Raw genomic sequence first — 22,646 nt, 5'->3', positions numbered from 1 at the left:
TCACTTGATTTTTCTAATACTATTTACCGACTTTGATTTCAAACACTATGTTTTTTTTTTTTCAAATATCACTTAATTTATGTCCAAACACCTATCAGAATGTCGTTTCATATTTGAATAAGAGGCGGATGTACAATGTTTGCTAGGGGTGCAATCGAAAGCCAACATTTTTTCATACAAATCTATATTTCTATGCAAAAATCACATAGAGATATATAATAATTTTTTGAAAAGTTCAATTGTTTCTATAGTGATATTTAAATGGTCGAATTTATTTAGTTCTAATTCTAGATATTCTTTTTATCAATTAAATAACAAAAATAATTATGGTCAAAACTCAAAAGGACCTCAATTATTTGATTCTCCATGTGAGAGAACGCCCCTACTACTTACTTTGTTTGATTCAAAAGGCAAACAGCCCCTCCAACAGGTCCTGCATTTCCTACCTAATGCAATTGATCGACCCGCCATTTCTTTCCTTTAATAATGCCTTCGCTTCACTTCAAGATGCTATTTACCAAGGAAAGACTACCTTTTTTTTTTAATGGAAGAAGCAGAAGGGGAGAGTTCGGAACCTAAATAAGCCACAAAAAGAGAAAAATGATCAAAATAAGCCACTATTCTAGTAAGTAATTAAAATAGGTTTAGTGGAAGAAAAAAATTTCGTTTTATGAAATATTCCAAACGTTTTCCGTTAGTCTCATAACGGAACTATTTCTTACACTTTGTAAAGTGTAAATTTTTCTTACACTTTGTAAAGTGGAAGTTTTTCTTACACTTTATAAAGTGGAAGGAAAAATTATGTTTTACGAGGAATATTTTTCACGTTTTACATTAAATTATATCTTTTTATGAAGCTTTTGCAATATTTGTCATACAATTATATTGATTTGACATATCATAAAAACAGAAAAAAATATTACATTATGTATTTTTATTTTTTTTATTCTGAAAACTCCTCCAAGCTCTATTTAAGGAAAAAATTATTACATTATGTATCATAAATGTTAACTTGATTTGATCTATGTAGTCATTTGGAACCCTCAAAAAGTCGGTCAACGATTCGTCACTATAGATAATTCACTCTCCAAAATTTACTTGTCCTTGTGACAAAAATAAAGTAAGGTATTTTTCAACTATAATCAAATTATAATCAGTACTATTTATACCCATTCTTTTATAAATTGATGAGTCATCACAATCATTCACATAAATTTTAATAAATTATTGAAGTTATCAATGTATTTTTCACAATAGCATACTCTAACTTATTAAAAGTTTTTCCTTTTTTTTTTTGTTAAAAGGACATAATATTTTATAGATATTAATGAATGAATTACTAAATAGTGGGCCCACATGGACCGCTGCAGTAATTTGTAGTTAGGAGCATTAATGACAAACATGGCATATATGAACTAAAATTACAACTTTATATAGAAAATATTGTTTCTTACGTTGTAGTCGCAATATCGAGGAAGATTGTAATATTCAAACTGTGTAAATTAATTTATACCATTGAAATTCAGTTACATATTAAATGTATACACAAAAGTATTTGGTATGAATTTTGTATGAAATTTGAATATTTGTTATTAATTGAAGTTTTTTTATATACTAATCGAATATAAATTAGATTCACAAAATATCTTGATATGAATATGATATGCGATTTGAATTTTTATATCCACTTCAGTTATACATTGGAATTCTACTTATATATCAATTATATATATAACATGAATTTGTTTAAGTCTAATTATATAACAACTATATACACACATTCGTGGTTAATCTTTTGAATGAATTTGGTATAGAAATTACATGCAGTGAGTCAAAAAAATTATTATTTAATATATGAAATTGGTATACAAATTGATTTCAATAATATTCGTTAAAGTTAAATTTATCGTGTGAGTTATTATGTAACAAGGTATACTCCTTTCATTCCGTATGAAAAATTTGTACAAACTGATAAACTTGATTTATTTTATATGAGATGCTAATTGTAAATTATACATTAAGAAATAAGAATACTTATTTGTTTTAAAAAAATATTTTTTAAATAAAAACCATGGTATAAGATGCTAATGGTAAATTAAACCGTCTTTTCAAACAGAAATTTATTGTCAACTTTATGTTGATCCCTACAATAAAACTGCATTCGTCTAAAAAATATATTACAAGAAATACATATTCCAAAAACAAAACAAATTTAAGAGACAAGAACAGATTTAAGGAATAAGAATACTTAGTTTATTTATAAAAAAAATGAATTTCAAATAAAACTAAAAATAAAAAGTATATAAATTTTCAAAGCAGTAAAAAAATTCCTAGAGAAAAAGGATGAAGGAAAAATCAAAATAGGAGATGAATAAGGTTATTAATTAAGAAATTGATAGCAATCAAAACAGTGACCAAACTATATGGGAGAAAATCAAGGGATAGATATATCATGCTAATTATAAAACACTATATTTAAGGAAAAGATGTTGTAAACAAATTGAGTAGGTATTATTTTAATTCATTTTCAGGTTTTTTTTACACGTATAACTAATTAGAAATCTAATGTTATATATTGAAATCTAAAAAGTCTAAATTTTCTCTAAAAGTGTTGCTTCGGAAAATAAATCTTCTAATATATAAATTTAAATTTAATTAAAATTCAATATGTATTTTGAATAAGGAAAAAAAAAGTGATTACCTAATAAAAAAAACAAAGGGATATCTAACAAAAAAAAAAACATGGTACATCATACTAGGAGACTTTTGAGGATAATAACAACAGTCTATTAGTATTTTTTTTTCTTTTTAGGAATATATACACTTCCGTTATTATTGATAAATTATAATTTAGGTCCTTATAATATTTGGCTATAACTTTCAACTAACTAAAAATTGTGTTTTTCATCCCTATCCGTAAGAAATATGTAATATTTAGACTTTTTTTTTCCAGAACTACATTATCTTCGAATATGGAGTAAAAATACAAAATTTAGCATTAAACATGGCAATTCAATGATTAATTAGAACTTAAATAATTTATTAAATTTAGGAAGTTTCATATATTGGAGGAATCAAAAATGCATGTATTAATCAATTAAATTTTAAATGCACTTAACCAAAACCCCAAGAACCAATTTTTTTTAATAAAATATTTAAGGGACAAAAAGTGTTAATTTCCTTCCTTATTTATTGCCATAGAGTTAGTCACATCCATTTAATGTGATCTAACCATATCACATATCTCAATACAATTTTCTTTATTTATAAATTTCACCATTTAACAATTTCCTCATACACTTTGAACACAAATTTTTTTTCTCAAACAATGGCTTCTTCTTCCCTATCTAAAGAGCTTCATTTTCTATTGATACCTTTAATGTCTCAAAGTCATATTATACCAATAATAGACTTTGCAAAATTACTAGCCCTTCATAGAGTCAAAATCTCTATTATCACAACACCTCTCAATGCCCAAAAATACAAATCTATAGTCACACATGCTCTAAAATCCAATCTAAATATCCAACTAATTCCTATTCATTTTCCAAGTCAAGAATTTGGATTGCCTCAAGGATGTGAAAATATGGATACACTCAATTCACTACAAATGTTTAAAAATTTCCTTTTGGCTAGTGAAATGATGCAAGAACCACTAGAGAAATTGATTCAAGATATGGAACCAAAGCCAAGTTGTATCATTTCTACTAGTCCTCTCACTTGGACTCAACAAGTTGCTAAGAAGTTCAATATTCCAAGGTATATTTTCCAAACTATTTCTTGTTTCACCCTCTATTGTTCTCATATGCTAAATGAAACAAAAATACAAGATACCCTTGTGTTGGATGATGATTCATTCTTGATACCTAATGTCCCACACAAGATTGAGTTCTCTAAAGCTCAATTGCCTCAATCTACTCAAGATATGAAGAGTCTTGTGGACAACATGAAGAAGTTTCAAGATTTGGCAAGAGGTACTTTGATAAATACTTTTGAGGAGTTGGAACCTTTGTATGTTGATTCATACAAGAAAGTTGTGAACAAAGTATTTTGTGTTGGTCCAGTATCATTATGTAACAAAGGAATGGATGAAATAGTTGATAGAGGAAACAAGGCCTATGTTGATGAGGATAATAATTGTTTGAATTGGCTTGATTCTATGAAGCCAAAATCAGTCATTTATGCTTGTTTTGGTAGCCTTTGTCAAATTTCATTATTGCAAATGAAGGAAATTGGATTAGGGTTAGAGTCATCAAATGTACCTTTCATTTGGATAATTAGAGGGCTAAATTTTACATTAGAAGTCGAAAAATGGCTAAGAGATGAAAATTTTGAAGAGAGGGTTAAAGGAAGAGGGATGATTATTCGAGGTTGGGCCCCACAAGTCCTAATATTGTCTCATCGGTCTGTTGGAGGGTTTCTAACACACTGTGGATGGAATTCAACACTAGAAGGGATATCTCGTGGCGTGCCAATGGCTACTTTTCCTATGTTTGCTGAACAATTTTACAATGAAAAATTCATCGTAAATATTTTGAAGACGGGAGTTCTAGTTGGTGTTGAAGTGAGTACTACCTCTTGGAATGAAGAAAAGAGTGGAGTATTGGTTAGCAAGGATCAACTCAAGAAAGCACTAGACCAACTAATGGATCAAGGATTAGAGGGTGAAGAAAGAAGAAAAATAGCAAAGGATTTGGCACATATTTCAATGAAGGCAATACAAGAAGAAGGTTCTTCATACTTGAATATCAAATTATTAATTGAAGATGTCATGCATCTACTCAAAAATAAAGAGGAAACAAGCGATTGAATAGGATTTGAAGAGTCATCACAATCATTCACATAAATTTTAATAAATTGTTGAAGTTATTAATGTATTTTCCACAATAGCATACTCTAACTTATTAAAAGTTTTTCCTTTTTTTAAGGACATAATATTTTATAGATATTAATGAATGAATTACTAAATAGTGGGCATTAATGACAAACATGGCATATATGAACTAAAATTACAACTTTATATAGAAAATATTGTTTCTTATGTTGTAGTCGCAATATCGGGGAAGATTTGATTTGCTTGGATTCTTTAAAAATGTCGAATGTTATATGTCAAATTCTCTAAAAACAATATATTTTTAAAGGATTTAATATGAATACGATAACATTTTAAGTGAGTCTGAGCGACTTAGATTTTAATGAGCTAATTTATTGCTAAAAAAAAAAACATAAAAATAAAATATAAGACACGTATGCAGATTTAAGTACAACACTCTTATTTCAATAATAAAAGTTCGTATCATCTATACCACAATTTTTTCCTTGCACCTTTATTAAATATGTGGCCTATATATCCACAATCACCCAGATATCTTAAAATTGGTACAATTTTAAAAGATAATGATTCGATTTTTTAGACCTTACAAAATGTTGAACCAATATTATGTCGAAATAATTTGGTATGGTTCAATTTTCACTTTTTGGTTTTGGTTTGCGAGGTTCGATAATTTTGATATTGATTACTTTCTATAGTTATATTCTATCGACTAAATTTAGAATAGACAATTATAATTTGTAATCGAGATTCATAAAATTGATATTTATATTTAAATACTTTGTGTTGGTTTATTAGAATTTTAATATTAATATTTTGTATATTAATTTATTAAAACTTAGTATAGCCATCTGCCATGAAGATGGAATAGAGGACGTGGGAGTTACATGCATTTGTGCCTCATTACTTAGTGGTCAATTAATGACCATAGGCTTATGCACTTTGCTGCTTTCTGTGAACATTGGAAAGTTGGCCGTTGTGCAAGTACACGTTAGAGGCATTGGTTACCCCTCTCATTATTCCATTTTTTACTCCTCCATTATCCTTGTAACCTATGTAACTCCTAAGATCATTATCTTCATTATTTACTACCCCATTATCTTCCTATTCATTGCTAGGAAGACTTCTTGTAGTATAAATAGTGATGGTCTTCATTTGGTTTGTTACACACAACACACAGGAAAATATAGAGTGCATAAGGTTTATCAAAAAGAGAGTTCTTATTAGTTGAAGGGAGGTGTTTCTTTTGTGGAGCTTTGAACTCAACTCTTGTCCAGAGTTGTCGAGTTATACTTTGTGAAGGCTATTGTATCCTGGAGGGGACAAGTCAAGAAGGACTGCTACTGGACCGGTTGTTGACACCCAATTTCGACCCTCCACGATAGAAATTAATTTTAGAACTTTTTAATTTCAAACGATTTGAAATAATTAGTTTTATAAAAATTCGAAATGTTTTAGAGGTTTTGATGATTTTTATTCATTTCTACAACATTTTAGGTGATAAATATGTTTTTACCGGGTTAGTATATTTTATAAAATCATCTCCAAAGACGTTACATTTTAGTTAAATGTTTTATTAATTCGCTTTAGGTAAGTTATAGTTATTATTTTCAAGTTTTAAAATAGCCTTGTAAATTTTATAACTTTTGAATAATAAATTTGCTTTATATAATTATATATATTATTAGTATGTTTTTTTTATAAATATTTGATAATCATCCCCGAAGATTTCACATTTCAAGTTAAATAGTTTATTAATTTAGTTTGGTCTAAGTTATGGTTGTAATTTCAAGTTAATTAATTTGCATCTAATTTAATTATGTTTTAGTTAAATTAATCAATGACGTTAAAATTAAGAAGTTTGTTAACTAATTAGATAATTCATCTTATTTAGATTTTAGCCGAAGTCGCAAATTAAATTCAATGTGGCTATACCTTATTAACGATTTTAGCCATCTCCTTTTACCCCCTTTTAAACCTTTACAGTACCAAGTATTGGGCCATTTTCAGCCCAAATCCCTCCCTTCAGCCGACCCAACTCTCAGCAGGCCCATTCCCATCCTCATATCCAACCCAATTCCAATTACTTTCCCAAAAGAACCCAACATACAACAACAACACATTACCAACAGGTAGATTTCATGCTTAGTTTTAATTCTATTATTTGTCTCGTTACTTTAGTTACTTCTCCTTAAAAAAACCCCATTTAGCCCCATTTCCCTTAAGATACATAGAAATGATAAAAAATAATAATAGTAATAAATAAATAAGTTAAAATAAATGAGTCCTTTTACCTGGTTAAAATTTCAAAAAGTTAGTTTAAATAAATGAGTTCTTTTTTACTTGGTTAAAATCTCAATAAAATTAGTTAAAATAAAATGAGTTCTTTTACTTAGTTAAGATTTCAAAATTAGTCAAAGTCGTTAGGAGTTCTTTTACTTAGTTGAAAATTTCAAAGTTAGTCAAAAATCATTTTTAGTCAAATAGCCGGTCAAGCGCAAGTTAGCGGGCATTCCGAGGGCTTAACACCTTCTCGGAATGTACATTGAACTTCGAACCCTTTTATTTTCAATTGATTTTAATCTGTTTGAGCCATTTGAAAACCTTAAGTTTTTTCTTGATTTTTACTAAAAAAATTAAGTGGCGACTCTGTTATTTTGGAAATTCGATTTCTCTTAAATCATAAGTTTAATCGATTTTTCAAAACATAGTCATTTTTCTTTTATTTTATCTTATCGAGTAAAACACCGGTGAAAAACATTTGCTGCAGTGAGCTTGAATCTCCTTAAAGAGAGCGAGATATCCGCGCCTCAGCCTGAAGAGATTTATTTCTTTATTTTTAATTTCAATTGTAATCTTGTATTTTTGTTATCTTGTAAGTTTTTCACTAACACTTTGATGATTAAATCAAGTGAAAATAAATAAATTAAAAGAGAACTAATTAAACCAAAACATTGATGATGTATCATTCTAATTAAAACACACTTATTTTATTACTTATTTTTTGGTTGAAAAGCAAAACAAAGAGAAAACATAAAGCACACTATTATTGAAGTCAAATGTTACAAACTACAAATTAAATACAAATTGAGGACTCAATGTTGACCATTAAAACTATTGCGTTAAGCCTCTTAAATTGAATGTCCAAAGTAGACGAAGCAATTTTTCCACATATTAAAAATATATTATTCAGATGTATGACTTATCAACATAATTCTACTTAGTTGTCAAGCCTTTGTAGGTTTGTTCCTTGATTCTGATTAATTAAAGCCATAAAAAGTGTTTGAAAATTTGTCAAAATGTATCGAGTTTACACGAGGACAATGATATTCTTGAAATATATTTCAAGGATACAAAGGTCTTATTTATTTGTACTTAACGAAAGTCTTAATATGATACTCTTTGATTAAATACAATTTTAGAAAAAAGAAAGATTTTTGAAACATACTTATATTAAGTTTGAAAAAAATAGTATAATTTGATACTCCATATTACACTACAAGAAATGACACTTATTTTGACCACCTTTTCTTGTCATTACAAAAATAACCCTTTCTAAATACAAACTTTACATTGTTCTAGCCACATTATTGGCTTCCCTCTCTTTATTCTTAAGTTGCTCCATGACATCTTCAATCAATAATTTGATATTCAAGTATGAAGAACCTTCTTCTTGTATTGCCTTCTTTGAAATATGTACCAACTCCTTTGCTCTTTTTCTTCTTTCTTCACCCTCTAATCCTTTATCCATTAATTGATTTATTGCACTTTTGACTTGATCCTTGTTAACTAACACTCCATTCTTCTCTTCATTCCAAGAGTTAATACTCACTTCAACTCCAACTCGAACCCCAATCTTCAAAATATTTACGATGAATTTCTCATTGTAAAATTGTTCGGCAAACATAGGAAAAGTAATCATTGGTACGCCACATGAAATTCCTTCTAAAGTTGAATTCCATCCACAGTGTGTCAGAAATCCTCCGATTGATGGATGAGTTAATATTAGAACTTGTGGGGCCCAACCTCGGATAATCATCCCTCTTCCTTTAACCTTCTCTTCGAAATTTTCATCCATTAGCCATTTTTCGACTTCTAATGTAAAATTTAGCCCTCTAATTATCCAAATAAAAGGTACATTTGATGACTCTAACCCTAATCCAATTTCCTTCATTTGCAAGAATGAAATGTTACAAAGGCTACCAAAACAAGCATACATGACTGATTTTGGCTTCATAGAATCAAGCCACTTCAAACAAATATGCTCATCAATTGAAGCCTTGTTGCCTCTATCAACCATTTCATCAATTTCTTTGTTACATAATGATACTGGACCAACACAAAATACATTGTTCACAAATTTCTTGTATGAATCAACATACCATGGCTCCAATTCCTCAAAAGTATTAATCAAAGTACCTCTAGCCAAGTCTTGAGATTGTTTAATTTGGTCTATAATACTTTGCATATCTTGAGATTGCTTTGTTATATTGCCATTCAATGTTTGACCTTTTGTAAACTCAATCTTGTGTGGAATATTAGGAATCAAGAATGAATCCTTATCATGTATTTTTGTTTCATTTAGCATGTGAGAACAATAGAGGGTAAAACAAGAAATAGTTTGGAATATATACCTTGGAATCTTAAATTTATTAGCAACTTGTTGAGTCCAAATAAGAGGACTAGTTGAAATGATACAACTTGGCTTTGGTTCCAAATCTTGAATTAATTTCTCTAGTGGTTCTTGCATCATTTCACTAGCCAAAAAGAAATCTTTAAACAACTCTAGTGATTTGAGTGTGTCCAAATTTTCACATCCTTGAGGTAATCCAACTTCTTGGCTTGGAAAATGAAGAGGAATTATTTTGATTTTTAGATTGGATTTTATAGCATGTGTGACTATTGATTTGTACCTTTTGGCATTGATAGGTGTTGTGATAATTGAGACATTGACTCCATGAAGTGCTAGTAATTTTGCCAAGTCTACTAATGGTATTATATGGCTTTGAGACATTAAAGGTATCAATAGAAAATGAAGTTGTTTAGATAGGGAAGTAGCCATTATTAATTCGAAAAACTTAAGTGTAGATGGAAATAAGTGATAGTTCTATCTTGTATAGAGGTGAGATTTATAAAGAAATTTATTGAAACATCCAAAAATAAAAGAAATAGCCGATCAAATTAATAATTTATTGATTGTTAATATTTCTGACTGAATAGTTAAATATGTAACTTTTTGAAATTTATATAATTATCATCTAAATTTTTTATATTAGAGCGTCATTAATTAAAAAAAGAGAAAACTCGATACAATAAATTTCAATATATATGACTTTTGGAGAAAGATTAAGAATCTATTATACGCAAATTTAGGAGTGAAGTTACCTCTAATGATTGAGTAATAAACCTAGGGAAACTTGTATTGATATACGTGACATTAATATGAGGACAAAATGAATGAGACAAATTTTAAGGTCATAACAACTTTATGCTAAATTGAGGAAAGAGAGTAAAACAAAGAACAAAAGTAGTTAAATAATTGTCCTCAAAAAGCACCAAAAAGTGGTCATGCAACAGATTTTAACTTTTACTTACCTAATCATTTTGTTTTGTGCTAAATGTAAGTAAAAAAGTAATGAAATACTTCAAAAAAAAACAAGTAAATGACAAAAAGAAAAACACAAAAATAAAAGAGGTGGTGGGGAAAATATTATAGATTATAGTGATTTTTCTATTTCAATAAAATTACTTAAATTTATATATTTATCTTATAAAGTAGTAGTTATTGTTAGAAATTTCTTTTTTAAAAGTGAGAGAAAATATTTAAAATAGTACTTTAAGTTTGTGATTTGAATTAAAATAATATTTATTTTTAAAATGAAATACTACTATTTATTTATTTTCCAACAACTCAAAAAAAAAAAAAATTGAAATAATTGATAGGGAAATTTTTTTTAAAATTTTCTTTCCCAAAATTAATAAGTACATCAAACTAATCTTTGAAAATAGGCAAAGTCTCCATACTTGTCGTGAAACGGCGTCGTTACTGGTTGCCACTGATTGCAACTTTTAATTTTAATATTTAGCACGTTCCCAATAACATTAATTACCTCGCAACATTGTTGACGTGGCGCCTGCAATTTTTTTAAAAACAAAAAATCACATAAATAGTATTTAAGGTTCACTAACAAAATTTATTTGTTATCGAACAAGTTCACGTAAAATGAAATAGATAGCACGAAGATTTTACCTGTCTCCATACTAGGAGAGATAGAATCGGAGCCGTAACATTAACCATGTGAATGGCTAATGCTGATTTGTACTTTTGGTTCTCACATTGCTTATTAGAATCATGACCAATAAAGTGCTATAACTTGTAAACGTTTCACCATTTGAAGCCCAATAACTTGATCCAAATAGAACTCAATGGGCCTTTTACATGGATCTATATAATTGGGCCGAGTATCAAATATGAACGGTTCTTTGGACCCGATCCATGTCTTGAACGTTTGCATTGGTAGCCCCAATTCTCTTGCATTCATTAGCCATGGATATAATTGCACCGAATAGCCCCATGATACTGATAATGACCAGTTTCTATTTAAGTCATAGCACAAAGTGTATTGCATTGTTCGACTTGGGTCATTTTTGTAAGACTCGATGAGTTTCTTTATAGAGTCAAATTGGGTCATTGATGGAATTAATGATTGGACCACGTATAGGTCTAGATGGTGAAGTGAGACAAGTGGCTCCACGGGATGGGCTGTTAATAGCCCTCTCGGGCTCCCTTGTATATCCATATTTTTAAAAAAAAGTAAAAAAAAAATTAATTATATTATAACTAAAAAATTCAACTTAAATAATAGGGAAAAAGGACAAATATACCTCCGAACTATTGTAAATGGTCTTCAAATACCCTCCGTCATATTTTTGGAACATTGGTGTCCCTGCCGTCCAAAAACTAGAGCATATATACGCTTTATACTAACACACATACACGTGTCACAATCTTATCTGACTCGACATTTATTAAATATCGAATCAACGGATAAAATTGTGCCACATATCCCTATTTAGTCTTCCGGTAGAGTGAAGGGTATATATGCTCTAGTTTTTGGACGGTAGGGGTACCAATGTCCCAAAAGTATGACAGAGGGTATCTGCATACCATTTACGATAATTCAGGGGTATATTTGTCCTTTTCCCTAAATAATATTCAAAAGTTGTGGGGTATATATGTACCTGATGGAAACCAAGTTCTTTTGTAAGAGGAACACCAATCTCAGCCATACAATTAGATATCATCAAATCAGAACCGAACACGTAATTGTAACGATTAATGCAATCGTCTAAAATCTTAACGAGCTCCATCGTGAGTGGATAACTAATAGCGGTGCCACTGCCACCATATGCCATATTATAGGAACACATCACATTTGCCTCCACACTTTCGGAATTCCGACCTATATAATACATTTGATTGTGATCATATTTACTCAAAACCGTCACTAAATTCTCCGTAAAAAATACTGTATCATCATCTCCCTTTACGAACCATCTCACATTTGACAACCCTAGCTCTAAGCTCTCCTTTACAATTCTCGTGATCCTCACAGCTGATCTACAGTGGCGAAGTAAAAAACTTCACTAAAGATATTCATGATTTTATTATATATAAAAATTAATTTTAACCTATATATATAGTCTATAATCATATTTATTTCGATAAAGACGATGCTTTTCAAGTACTTGAACTTACTTGGATTATAGAGTATCTAGAGAAAATAAAAGTAGGTCAAGTACTAGTCGTGACACAAATTAAAATGCACGTGGCGGTGAAAAAAATATGGATATGTTATATATATTTTCAGACAAATTAAATCAGCAACAACAAGACCTCCAAAAACAAGTATGGGTTTCAATTAGAAAATAATTTTTAAAATTTTGGGGAACTATTATTAAATTGGATCGAATACTTTATGAAAATTGGGGGAGTAACAAAAATATATTACTAGAAGGGTTATTTCACTAGTAATAACCAAAATGCCTATACAAATGCAACTCATTATTTCATAATGCAAAGGGAAAAAAAAAGTAGAAATGACTCTTAAATATATAACAACACAACAATATAAATTTTCTATAAAAAAATTTCAACTAACCATCCTTTCGTTCTACTAACCTGTCACCAAACCAACAAGTGTACTTGAATTTGGATGTGTCTTGAGAGACCCTATAGGGCAAGGAATTTTCGGGCCACGTCACATCTTTGTGGGGCTTCTGTTGAGCCACACAAGCCCTCGCGTTACATTTGGTCTCCACCAGAGGCTAGAGTAACGCGAGCATTTGTTCCACATTTTTATGGACCCCGGAATACCAAAGAGAATATGGGATATGTTTGTTTCTTCTTCTAAATCTTTGTTGATATTTTCTAGTTTATTTGTATGCTCATAGCTTTTGGAGAAATGAGAAGTGAAGGAGATTAGTGAAATGGTGTAGACTAAGCAAATGGCAATTAGAAGGCCCTTAATCATAAAAATGGTGAAAAGATTTGGGACTAATTTATGGTTCAATAGAGACATTATCTTAATTAAATCTTTGCTATATTCTTCAAAAGTTTTGTCTGTAGAGTACTGGAACCTAAAGGATTGGGTCCTATTTTCTTCATCTTTTCAAATTTTGATTATATAGTTTGACTCAATACGAACTTTAAAAAAAAAGTAAATGATTTAAAGCTGTAATTTTTATATATGTTGTTATAATATTTTTGTGGTTGTAATTTACTATTTGTTTAAAAATTGTGCGTCTTTAAATCTGTCATAATATTTGTGTGATTAAAATATTTGTTACTAAAGGTAAAATAAAAAGTTTTTCTACTTTAGAAAAGAGTCATCAATTTTGGATTAGATTAAAAAAGAATAGTGTCATTCTTGATGGAATGGAGGGAGTATGTTGATTATTTAAATTTATTATATATACTATCAAGCCATTTTTATTGATGGTATCTGATAATTTATTTTATTTAAAAAAAATTATAAATATTACATTTTAAAGAGACTTAGTGTAAAAAATTATTTACATTAACAATACATATTACTTAAATCCTAGTGCTTAACTTTATATACCCCGGTAAAGTAAAAAAGAATTACACTTATAAAAAAAAATCAAAAAATTGAGGGTGAATTATAAAACAATGTTGGGTCACCCCTTTAAGGAAAATAAAGTGGACGAGTTAGATAACCCATGCAAATTTTAATGTTTTCATTTAGATCACAACTTTGGATCAATAACTAAAATGATTGAGTAATTATCACTTAATATTAATTATTTCATTTTGAACGATTACATAGGTCTAGTAGAAACATTAAACTATTTTGAGAAAGTGCGTACGCTATTATTAAGTAAGATTCATGGCAATGGACTACATGATATAAATTTGAATTTATGAATTGTAAAGTTTATTTTTGAGAATAACATTTTTAATAGGATTTTTTTATTTTACGAACTCAAACTCAAGATCTTTGATTAAGAATGAAAACATTCAATCATCCTACCACAATCTGTGTAAGCACGCGACATAACTTATTCATTAATTTCATATACATAACTTGTGCGAGTAAATTGTTATCTTATTATTATTCTGTTATTTGTGCCAATAAACAAATTTATGACTCGTGTAGAATTCTATTTATATGTATTGGATTTATTTGTTGGCAAGATCCATTTTAAACTCATAGTTGTGAATCTCAATAATAGAGTAATGTGTACATTTCCAAACAAATCAATGCGTTAAATATGAATTGTGGTGGAATAGTTTGAAATTTCTCTATTTTTAATTAGAAATTTCAAATTTGAATCTTGAGAATGAAAAAGATCTTGTTAAAAATATCATTCTGAAAAACAGATCCTAAAATTGAGTTTCAATACATAGATCGAACTGAAAATGAAAAAAACAGATTAATGCTTCTCCTAGATTCTTTTAGTATTCCAATGTATAAACAAGTGATTCTTTGTAAAATAAAACAAAACAATAATAATTATAAAACTGATCCAAAGTTCTCATCTCAATGAAAACTTTAATGTATGGGTTATCTAGCTAATATTCTATTATACTACTTAGGGTACTTAGGGTGTACAAAATCAAACTCAAAATCGAACCAAATCACAAATCGAGTTAACTCGAAAAAAAAATCCGACTAGTGGTTTGTTTTTGAAGAAAAAACCTGACTATATTAGGGTTGGTTTGGTTTTAACTTAAAAAAAACAACCCGAGACCAAACCAACCCGACATTCTATATATAATTTTAAAATTTTATTTTATAAATAAAAATATTTACTTTGATATAATTTTTAAATTTCTTATACTTTTTCATAGTTTTTAACTTTTAATATATTATTTCAAGTTTGAAACTTAGAATTATGAATAGGCCAATAAAGATTATAGTCCAAAGATGTTGGTAATTATAATAAAGCTTAAATCAAAATCAAATTAATATTAATGCAAACAGAAAATCAATTCAACACTAAGAATGACAATAATATTGAGTATTTGTTCTTTAGTTTTGCATTGGTTTAGACAATTAAAATACTTGATCTAATTTTAATTTTCTTTAATATTTAGTCATGTAACTAATACTTATTAAACTTAATTTTAGCATGATTTAGTCCTTTTAAATTATGATCATTTTCATTATGACTTGTTAATTTGCAATATTTATTTTACGCAATTTCATTATTATTATTTTTGTTGGATATTTTAGTGTCATTAATCATATCATATTGTGTTATATTTTTAAGAAACATCTTAGATAGTTGTATTTTGGTAGGACTAAAGAAATATTTGAAGTACTAGTAAATTATATGTTTGTATGTATACTTTACCAGAAAAACCCGAAAAACCGAAAAATCCGAAAAAATTCAAAAAACCCCAAAAAACCCGAGTTTTATTGGTTTGATTTGGTTTATAAATTTAAAAATCCAACACAAATGATTTGATTTGTTATTTGAAAAACCCGAATCAACCCAGCCATGTACACCCCTAAATTACTACTATATTATTTTATTTTGAAGGGAAGACCTAGCATTGTTCTACTCTAACATAATACCATGTTGTATTTACCCTTATATTCTATATTAGGGACTCATGAACTTAATTCAGATTCAAAACATAATTTTTAAGATGAAGATTGTCTAATATAATATAAAAAAGTCATTAGGTTAGTTTTAAAAAAAGTCTGACTGATGAAATGTATACGTATAATTAATATAATATAAGAGTTCAACATCAGATAAATCAAGAATTTAAACAAGTATAACTCTAGTAATTTTATGATTTAAAAAATGAATATTAAACTTAACTCAACCCAAAAACTACCTAGGATAAGAATTATCTAATATTATATAAGATATATCATCCTATCCCTAATAAAGAATCGAGGTGAAAACTTTTTTTTTTTAATTTCTCATTTTCTTTCTTAATCTGTATATAAAAAAGAATACGAGTTTACAAATTTAGCAACTCTTCAATTTGAATATCTTGCCTGATATATTTAAGATCATAAAATTTCAAATGATATTTCTGTATATTATTAATTATACATATTTTTAGTATTTAACACCACAAGATTCAATAATTTATTTTAAAAAATAGAGAAAGTATTAAATTTGAATAAAACAAACTAAATTCCATAACTACCCTTTGAAGAAAGAAGAACAATTAACAACCTTCAATGTTTCAGAAAAACAATTCTCATCCAAGTTTTTTCTTTTTTTTGCCATTTTTCATGAAGGGCTTTCTAATTATCATAAGCTTAGTAGCATCCATTTCTCTAATTATCTTTTTCACTACTCATTTCTCTAATAATGTTATGGTTACACAAAATAACAAAGAAAAATATATCATCAAAGAAGAAGAAGTAACAAATATATCACATATTCTCTTTTGTTAGGGTTTTGCCTTGATTTTCTTACCATAATTTAAGATTTATTTTTCCTTAAAGAAAAGACAAAACATTACCATAAATGTTTTTACTTTTCTTGAAAGGACAATATAATATTCTTTCATATTTGGTTTATTCTCTCCTTTTAAGACTCCTTTTCTAGTAGGAAAGGTTTTAGGACTCTATAAATATAGGTTTGTTTTCTTCTAACACATAACAATAGAATCCACAATGTAGTCGTTTAAGATTCTTGTTTATGGGGAGATTTATTCTCTCTAAAGTTTCAATGTTTTTCTTTATATTAGTTTTCATATAATAATAATATTAGCTTTTAGTATAAGTTTTTGTTATCTGATTTATCAACCATATGATTTGCAAATTGTAAGCTTCCGCATGACGCCATAATTACCCCTTCAGAACCCAACATCTTTGGCATTGGAGGGTCCGTTAAAACATGGCACAATCGCTCGCGTTACTGTGATCTTTGGTGGAGACCAAATGTAACACGAGTGTTTGTGTGGCTCGATCAGGAGCCACACAAAAATGAGGGGTCACCGGGTTCACGTGAACCCATGGTCCCCTTACAAGATCATATATAGTAGTGTTATATTTTAAAAATATATTGAAATATAGATGTGTGAACCCACAATCGGAGTATCACATAATGAGATTATGGCTGGGTTAGAAATTTGAATTTTATTTTATCTTATTTTATTTTTCTTTCTAAAATTAGATAAACTTCTCTAAGTGGTAATTGGTAGCATTTGTTACATTTTAATTAATTCAACACACAAACACACATATATATTAGAATTCATTTTAGACCTACAATTTTAAAATTTTAACTATTTTCAGTAGGAAAAATCTAAACGTCGAACCGATCTAATATATATCATAGATCAACCTTCTTATAATAGTGCAACCATCATCTCAAAATCTTGGATACGCCTCTGAGGTTAGTAGGGGCAGATCTAGGGACACAAGGGGTTTATTTGAATTTCTTTTATTGTTCAATTTAATTTATTTTATTTTTGGCATATACTCTTTCTGTTTCAATTTCATTGTCTTATTTTTTTATTGGAGCTTTAATTTCTTTGGTAATTCTATAACTTTAATGTTCTACTTGATTGATTTGTTTAATACCATAAGATTCAAATCACGTTATAAACACATATTTAGTTTATTAAGACCGCAAAAATCTTTCATATTGAATTTCCTTAATGAAAATCTTGATTTTGTCACTGCAGGTCAGCTATAAGGATCGCGAGGATTGTGAAGGAGAGTTTTGAACTAGGGTTAACAAATGTGAGATGGTACGTGTTGGGAGATGACGATATAATATTTTTTACGGAGAATTTAGTGGCAATTTTGGGTAAATACGATCACAATCAAATGTATTATATTGGTGGAAATTCCGAAAGTGTGGAGCAAAATGTGGTGTGTTCGTATAATATGGCGTTTGGTGGTGGCGGCATTGCCATTAGCCACCCTCTCGCGGCGGAGTTAGTAAAGATTTTAGACGGTTGCATTAATCGCTACCATTATTTGTACGGTTCAGATCAAAGGATCGGTGGTTGTATGGCTGAGATTGGCGTTCCTCTCACACATGAACTTGGTTTCCATCAGGTAGGTATTATACCTACAATATTTTACTTTAATATTGTACTATCATTCTCATTTTTAGAAATTATTTTAGGTACGTACGATAAAACTTAATAGCTTTAGTCAAGATTTCATGTTTTTGTTTAGAAATTTCTTTAATAGGTATAACTGATTTATCCAGACTCTGGTAAGTTGTCTGTAATAGAATTCATAAACTTAAAATACTAACTTTGTCGTTGCTACACTTCCGAGTTCCGACAGACGCTGACCAAAGATGGATCAAGAATTTTATGGGTTCCAGATTCTAAACACAGGACGACTTACTAGGTTCTGGAGATATAATTTAAACATAAATTTTAGATGGTCTAAATCAAAGCTACATATTGGATTATTATCCACCGGTACCATAGTATTTTTCTATTATCGATCGACTTGATTTATTTGTTAGGAAAAATAAATCTAAGTATGAATAGTCTATCTAATGTATGCTATGTTTTAAGATGGATATAACAGGAAGCCCACGAGGGCTATTGGCAGCCCATCCGGTGTGGCCGCTAGTGTCGCTGCACCACTTAGGCACTCTACGTCCCCTATTTCCGTCAACGAACCGCCTCGACTTGGTGAAAAAGCTCGTAAAGGCTTACGAAAAGGACCCGAGTCTGGCGGTACAACAAACATTGTGCTATGATTTAAATAGAAATTGGTCATTTTCAGTGTCATGGGGCTATTCAGTGCAATTATATCCATGGCTAATGAATGCAAAAGAATTAGGGCTACCAATGCAAACGTTCAAGATATGGTTCGGTTCTAAAGAGCCATTCACATTTGATACTCGGCCCAATTATTTAGATCCATGTAAAAGGCCCATTGAGTTCTATTTGGATCAAGTTATTGGGCTTCAAAATGGTGAAACGTTTACAAGTTATAGCACTTTATTGGTCATGATTCTAATTCTAATAAGAAATTATGTGAGAACCAAAAGTATAAATCAACATTAACAATTCATATGGTTAATGTTACGGCTCCGATCCTATCTCCCCTAGTATGGAGACAGGGAAAATTCTACCTATACCTCTTTCCGTTTTATTTTATGTGAACCTGTTTAATTGAACGTGAAATTTTTTGATAGGCGCGACATAGGCAATGCTGCGAAGTAATTGATGTTATTGGAGGAGTGCTAAATATGAAATTAGAGTTGCAATCAATGGGAAGCTGTAATGGTGCCGTTTCATGACAAGTATGGAGACTTTGCTTACAATCAAAAAATTATTCAATCAGTTATGAATAAAACAAGAAATTTGGAATTGATAATTGAGAAACACAAAAGAAAGAGAAAAGTGGAAACTTTTTGACAATGTTGTATAATACTTAATAATATCTTGTGTTTTCGAGTATAATGTTGTTAGAGCAACATGACCATCTTGTAAGGCTAAATACTCCTGAGGGATTAACAACGAAGTAGTATTATAAGAAAAAAGTGAAAAGAGCCCTTATTGGAAAGTGAAATAAAACATGAAATTGTAAGCTCTCAGTGGGAGTAGCCAAGGCTCTAACCGCATGTATGTTGAAGAATGACGAAGTTTAAGAAGGAACAAGACTTTTGAATTTTGTGATTTTTAAACTTTTGCAGCTATAAGGTTTTTGAATATTCTTTAGAATATCAGTTTCCAACTTCTAATCAACAACATGTATATCTATAAGACATACACGCACACATACTTCACAAGCAATGCATTTATCAAATTCAAAGTGTATTCGGCTTTGGAAATGTTCCAATGTGATCAATTTTTCGTAGAGGTATTGAATAGTTACAAGCAAATAATTTGCGTAAGATAGGATAATCATGAAACCTTAGCCGATGTATCTAGCAACTCGTAGGCTTCTGTATAAGGCGGAAAGCTGAAAGCTCCCCTACCGATTTAAATTTTACATCTCATAACTTCGGCAGATCGATCACTTAACCCCATTCCACTTTGGTGCTAGAGCGCTCAATCAGTGAGCTATTACACACTCTTTCAAATGCCTTAAATTTCTAGTTTTATCATTACTACTGAAAAAACAAGAATTAGGGACGTGTAACTAAATAGAAAAAGGTAAATCTATCGTTAATCCAGTCAAGCGATGAAATATCAAAAAAATATATTAGCTACGACTATTAGAGAATAGATAAGAATAGCATCGTTAAATTGCTCATAACTAATATATATTTTTGATAATCATGCCAATCCATCGCTAATTAAATAGAATTAGTAACAAATTTTTTATCATTAATATATGTGCTATAAATGGTCGGTCGCTAATTCATATTTTTTATTAATAGTGAAAGTTGTAGTAGATCTAAAAGAAAATTACTTTTCTCGTTCCACTATCTATGAGTACATTGTATTACAAATATTAGTAAAATTATTGGGATGTGCTAATTAAAAATTTAGTCATTGAAGTGTAGATTCAAAAAGGCATTTTCATATTCACTTGGGAGGCTGTATTATGATTAACATGTACTCTATCCATTTCTAGGTCAACTTAATTAATTGTCTTTTCTTGAAAAAAAAAAACTCAAATTAACGTCCAATTAATTTGAATTCGCATCAGAAAGTCTCACTATATAGGGTAAAGCGCTACCTATCAAAGACGACTTTATACTTCAGAATTCGAACTCGAAATCTCTGATTAAAGATGAATGAGTACTTAATTAGCACTCCACCGCAACCTCGAAAAGTTGATTCATCCTTACTCCGCATAAACATGATTCTCTCCTTCTAAAAACCCTAATATGTCATAAGGGTTTGTACCCAACACTTGTATTACCAAATTATTGATCGTACTCTTTTCGATCTAAAATTACTATTAGTTCTTCTTCTTCTTCCTCTCTCCAAAACGGTCAATATGATTGGAAAGATTGTATGTTTAGTGGTGTTCTGCATGGCGATAGTTGTACCCCGCCATGCAGAAGCCTCGTCATGCTATCAGGTCATTTACAATTTGATTGGCTCTCTCTCTTACATTACAAATATCAGTGATCTAGAAGATTGTTGTCACGGTGTTAGGGCTTTACATAGAGCGACCTTTAACCAAGGTCATCGACAAACTGCATGCAAATGCATGCAGTTTGCCGCTTGAGCTATCCCCGGAATCGATTGGGATAGAGCTAATAATCTCCCTAACATATGTGATGTCGATGTTCAACAAGAGATCAACCCCTCCACAGATTGCTCCATGTACATATATAATCTTCTTTCTCTTTAATATTGTGTATACTCCCCCCCCCCCCCCNCCCCCTCCCCCATACACACACATACACCATTTACTATTAAGTACTTAGTAAAAAAAAGAATAAGTAGTAGTTATGAAATTTGTTGTTAATCTATCGCGAAATAGTTTGAAACTAACATGGTATTTTGGTAACATATGTATTGTTAAGTAGGATTAATAATCGTTTTTTTTTTTTGTTTAGTAACAAAATTTTCCTAAAGCTCACCATTAAATAGTAAATATGGTACAAAAACAATGAGATGACACGATTAATTGTTTTCTCTCTAAAAAAAAGTTCCTTTATATACTTTCCCAACATAAATTCAAAAAAATTTTACAATTAAGGGAGAATCAATTTATACTTTATTATTAAACAAGGGTTATATATATATATCATCTTGAGTTAAGGAGGAGTTGATTGAAATCCTCTTGTCGAAAAATTATTTTGTGTAGAGGTCAATTATATTTGATGTGTATATAAATGAATTGTTTTTTCTTTTTTTTGTGTTAACTTCTTTATATTTAATTATTTTTCTTTACCGAATGATGGTGTTTACCTAGAAGTCAAATTTATCAATGTTCTCTCAATTAGGGGGAGTGTATTGTTAGATGGTCACTCAACTAATATTGTTATTATCTCAGAAAATCACATTTCTTTTTAATTTCAAATTTCTTATTTTCTGAAATAATGTGACCATAAGAGAAATCAACAAATACTATCCAATATTTATTAAAAAAAAGCGACTTTATGAAATACGAGTAATAATTATTAATGTCGTGATGCAGCCTGCAGGGTCCAGTAAGGATGGTGAACAATCCAATAATAAGGAGAAGAATAAGATGGATCTTCTTTTAATCTTTGCTTATTGATCCATTTGTATTTTAATTGTATTAGTAGTTTACTCTAGTTCAACAAATAATAATAATAATAATAATAATAATAATAATAATGATAATAATAATAATAATAATGATGATGATGATGATGATGATGATGATGATGATGATGATGATGATGATGA

General features: G+C 29.5%; 2 protein-coding genes and 1 pseudogene across 2 annotated transcripts; 1 reads left to right on the top strand and 2 right to left on the bottom strand.

Moving 5' to 3' along the window:
- The first annotated feature begins 3,285 nt into the window (after positions 1–3,285).
- LOC125870997 (UDP-glycosyltransferase 73C3-like) lies at positions 3,286–4,818 on the top strand. Its single transcript, XM_049551565.1, has one exon. The coding sequence runs from the start codon at positions 3,329–3,331 to the stop codon at positions 4,808–4,810; it is 1,482 nt and encodes a 493-aa protein (XP_049407522.1). The 5' UTR covers positions 3,286–3,328; the 3' UTR covers positions 4,811–4,818.
- Positions 4,819–8,399: 3,581 nt separating this feature from the next.
- On the bottom strand, positions 8,400–9,893 carry LOC125870037 (UDP-glycosyltransferase 73C1-like). The gene has a single exon (XM_049550403.1). It carries the CDS (start codon positions 9,891–9,893, stop codon positions 8,400–8,402), a length of 1,494 nt encoding a protein of 497 aa, XP_049406360.1.
- Positions 9,894–10,818: 925 nt separating this feature from the next.
- Positions 10,819–20,309, bottom strand: LOC125870036 (uncharacterized; annotated as a pseudogene).
- Between the last annotated feature and the right edge of the window lie 2,337 nt (positions 20,310–22,646).

Source organism: Solanum stenotomum, chromosome 7 (genome assembly GCF_019186545.1).
Source record: "Solanum stenotomum isolate F172 chromosome 7, ASM1918654v1, whole genome shotgun sequence".
NCBI lineage: Eukaryota > Viridiplantae > Streptophyta > Magnoliopsida > Solanales > Solanaceae > Solanum > Solanum stenotomum.
The sequence above is the reverse complement of the archived record's forward strand: the minus strand, read 5'-3'. Positions and strand labels throughout refer to the sequence as shown.